The 3,287-nt window shown below is 52.8% G+C and overlaps 1 protein-coding gene across 1 annotated transcript; it reads left to right on the forward strand.

Moving 5' to 3' along the window:
• Positions 1–403: 403 nt before the first annotated feature.
• LRRC10 (leucine rich repeat containing 10) lies at positions 404–1,246 on the forward strand. Its single transcript, XM_008066621.1, has one exon. It carries the CDS (start codon positions 404–406, stop codon positions 1,244–1,246), a length of 843 nt encoding a protein of 280 aa, XP_008064812.1.
• Positions 1,247–3,287: the final 2,041 nt, after the last annotated feature.

Here is a 3,287-nt window from a genome sequence, read left to right on the forward strand (position 1 = left end):
TTGAGACTGAAGAATCGCTGGAGCCCAGCAGGTTGACGCTGGGATGGCCGTGAGTGTGCCACGGCACTCCAGCCTGGGCGACGGAGTAAGATTCCAGCTCAAAAAAAAAAAAAAAAAAAAAATGAAAAAAATGTAAATAAAGGGGCCTGGGGCTTAGGTGATTAGAGGCAAGTACGTGATTCAGACACCGCCTCCCAGGCCCCTGCCTGTCTGTGGGGCCTGTCGCCCAACACTCAAGTTGCTATCAGGAGCACTTTTCCCTGTCAAAGTGACTGGCTTTTGTCACCCCATGCCCGGGTTATAACGGGGAGGTAGGACGGGCCCCAGGGCAGTCAGCAGAGCCAGCCCCTCCGCCTGGGTGGGCGAGTGGGCCCGCTGGCGCTCGCCAGGCTCCAGCCTCGGCATGGGGAACACCCTCAGAGCCCTGGTGGCTTTCATCCCTGCTGACCGCTGCCAGAACTACGTGGTGGGAGACCTCCGGGAGATGCCGCTGGACAGGACGGTGGATCTGAGCGGGAGGCAGCTCCGCCGCTGCCCCGGGCACGTGTGCTCCTTCGGGGAGCTGGTCAAGCTCTACCTGAGCGACAACCACCTCAACAGCCTGCCGCCGGAGCTGGGGCAGCTGCAGAGGCTGCAGATCCTGGCCTTGGACTTCAACAACTTCAAGGCCCTGCCCCAGGTGGTGTGCACCTTGAAGCAGCTCTGCATCCTCTACCTGGGCAACAACCAGCTCTGCGACCTCCCCGGGGAGCTGAGCCTGCTCCAGAACCTCCGCACCCTGTGGATCGAGGCCAACTGCCTCCCCCGGCTGCCGGACGTGGTCTGCGAGCTGCGGCTGCTGAAGACCCTGCACGCGGGCTCCAATGCCCTGCGGCGCCTGCCGGGCCAGCTCCGGCGCCTCCGGGAGCTCAGGACCATCTGGCTCTCAGGCAACCTGCTGGCCGACTTCCCCCCGGTGCTGCTTCACATGCCCTTCCTGGAGGTGATCGACGTGGACCGGAACGGCATCCGGTGCTTCCCCAGCCTGGCCCACCTGTCGGGGCTGAAGCTGGTCATCTACGACCACAATCCTTGCAGGAACGCGCCCAAGGTGGCCCAAGGTGTGCGCCGCGTGGGGAAGTGGGCAGAGGAGACGCCGGAGCCCGACCCCAGAAAAGCCAGGCGCTACGCGTTGGTGGAGGAGGACAGCCCGGAGTCTCCGGCACCTGCCCCAGCCCCTCCTCCACTGCCTCCTCCCAACGCCTGAAGGGCTTCAGTCGCAGGCCAGGGCCCAGGACCCAACTCCAGCGCATTCAGAGAGGAGAAGGACTTCTCGGCGTCATTTGGTCTGGCTCTGCTGCAAGGGGCTGATGGAGAGCCACCCATCGCACTGTGAAGAAGGCATCCCTCCCAGAGGGAAGTTGGTGGCATGACAACCCAGGGTGACCATAACTTCCTTGCAAGAAAAAATGCAGATATTTTGAAACACGGAAGAGGAAGAAGGTAGGGACGCTTGGACCTCTGCACCGCCCAGCAGTGGCCGGCCATAAAGCCCGTGAGCTCCTCAGATAAGGCATCTGTTACAGAACTCACTGGATATTCAGGTGACCCGTCCCTTTGCAGGATGTATTTCCTTCACTGTGGATGACCATAAATGTATCACATAAATATATCACTGATGCAGGCCACTGAAAAGGACATTTCTACCTAGTCAGTCAGCCAGATTCACTGAAAAGAGCTTCTGGCGGTTGCGGAGGCTCCAGATGAAACGTTTCCCAGCAGCTCAGCGCCTGCAGAAAAGATCCTGGTGGAGAAGGCCTCGTGACGAAGTCCAGCTGCCACTTTCAACTTGACAGGGGTTCTTGCTGATTTAGTTCATCTTCCCTAAAAGGTTTGACCCGAGGTCTGCTCCTCACGGTTTCCTGTCACTGACAACGTTGGAAATCACCGGGAAAGCAGAACAGTGCGGTCTCATGACAGTCAAGCCTTGTGATCCCAGCTGCCCCCCTGGAGCAGAACCTTTCTGTTGATTCACACTAACGAACCAGGGCTGAGCGGCTCAGAAGCCCCGTCACCAGAGAAGCACATTTCCTGAACCATGAAATTAGAGGTACTAGGTGAGAAATTTGTTCACTTGAAATAAGAGCTTTGGAGTCTGAATTGCAGGCTGAAGTGGAGACAGGAAGTCTCTGCCTCTTTAGCCTCAGCATCTGCCTTTGTTCTGACTTTGTTCAAATGAAGTGTATAAACCTAGGTATTTCAGCCATTATTTTTTTTGGAAGTATGAAAACTCTGACTGTCTCATGAATACATAAACCTTAAAGAAATTGCTCAATGGATGATTTAATAATACAATTTTTTATGTGCTTGACCCTTGTCAGCAAACAAGGACACAGAAAGTGCCATTTCAACAAAAACATGTGTACTGTGCTTAAGTGCTTTTCCCATAAAAAGCTTAACTCGGCAAAGTTTGGTTCTAAAATGACATTAGGCCGAGCACGGTGGCTCATGCCTATTACCTCAGCACGTTGGGAGGCAGAGGCCTGAGACTCACTTGAGCCTAGGAGTTCAAGACCAGTTTAGGCAACACAGCAAGACCTCACCTGTATAAAAAATAAATTAACCAGACATGGGGCATGTGCTTTTAGTCCCAGCTACTCAGGAGGCTGAGGTGGAAGGATCGCCTGAGCCCAGGTCGAGGCTGCAGGGAAGCTTGATGGTGCCACTGCACTCCAGCCTAGGCAAGAGTGAGATCCCAACTCAAAAATAAATAGTGACATTACACAACAGTTTTCATGTGTATGTCTTCCTACCTGAAATATTTCTTGCTAAACCAGAGGAAGAGAAAGTTCCATGATACTGCATAATTCCTTCCTATCACCACTGCTCATTTGTGGAGTACTTGCAATCCACTGACCAGCCTGCCAAGAGGCCCCTTTAATCATTTAATGTAATAGGTTTAAAGTATAGGTCAAACATATTTAGCTCTTTTAGAAAGAGGTTCAGATTTCTATTAGACAGCTAAGATTAATAGTGTATTTTCTCAGTCTTAATAACTGAAACCAAATTATACTCAGCTGATGTGAAGTTTTGTCGACAGAGCTTGCATTCTCAGCTTCATTTGCAGCAAGCTTTATGGTTGCTGGCTTTCTTCTGATCCTGTCTCCCCCTCCCAAGATCAATAGGCCACCTTTTCCAAGGTAGCTGCAGCCTACAGCCATAAAACAGAGTGAAGCCCATTGATCCATAGAGTTCTCATCCCATGAGCTAACTAGTCTGAATCGATTGTCAAATTATAAACATTTTGG

Source organism: Carlito syrichta, unplaced genomic scaffold (assembly GCF_000164805.1).
Source record: "Carlito syrichta isolate Samal-C Ts95f unplaced genomic scaffold, Tarsius_syrichta-2.0.1 Scaffold309041, whole genome shotgun sequence".
Lineage (NCBI taxonomy): Eukaryota > Metazoa > Chordata > Mammalia > Primates > Tarsiidae > Carlito > Carlito syrichta.

Coding starts and splice junctions, on each gene's coding strand:
- LRRC10 (XM_008066621.1), top strand. CDS start 404: ATGGGGAACACCCTCAGAGCCCTGGTGGCTTTCATCCCTGCTGACCGC.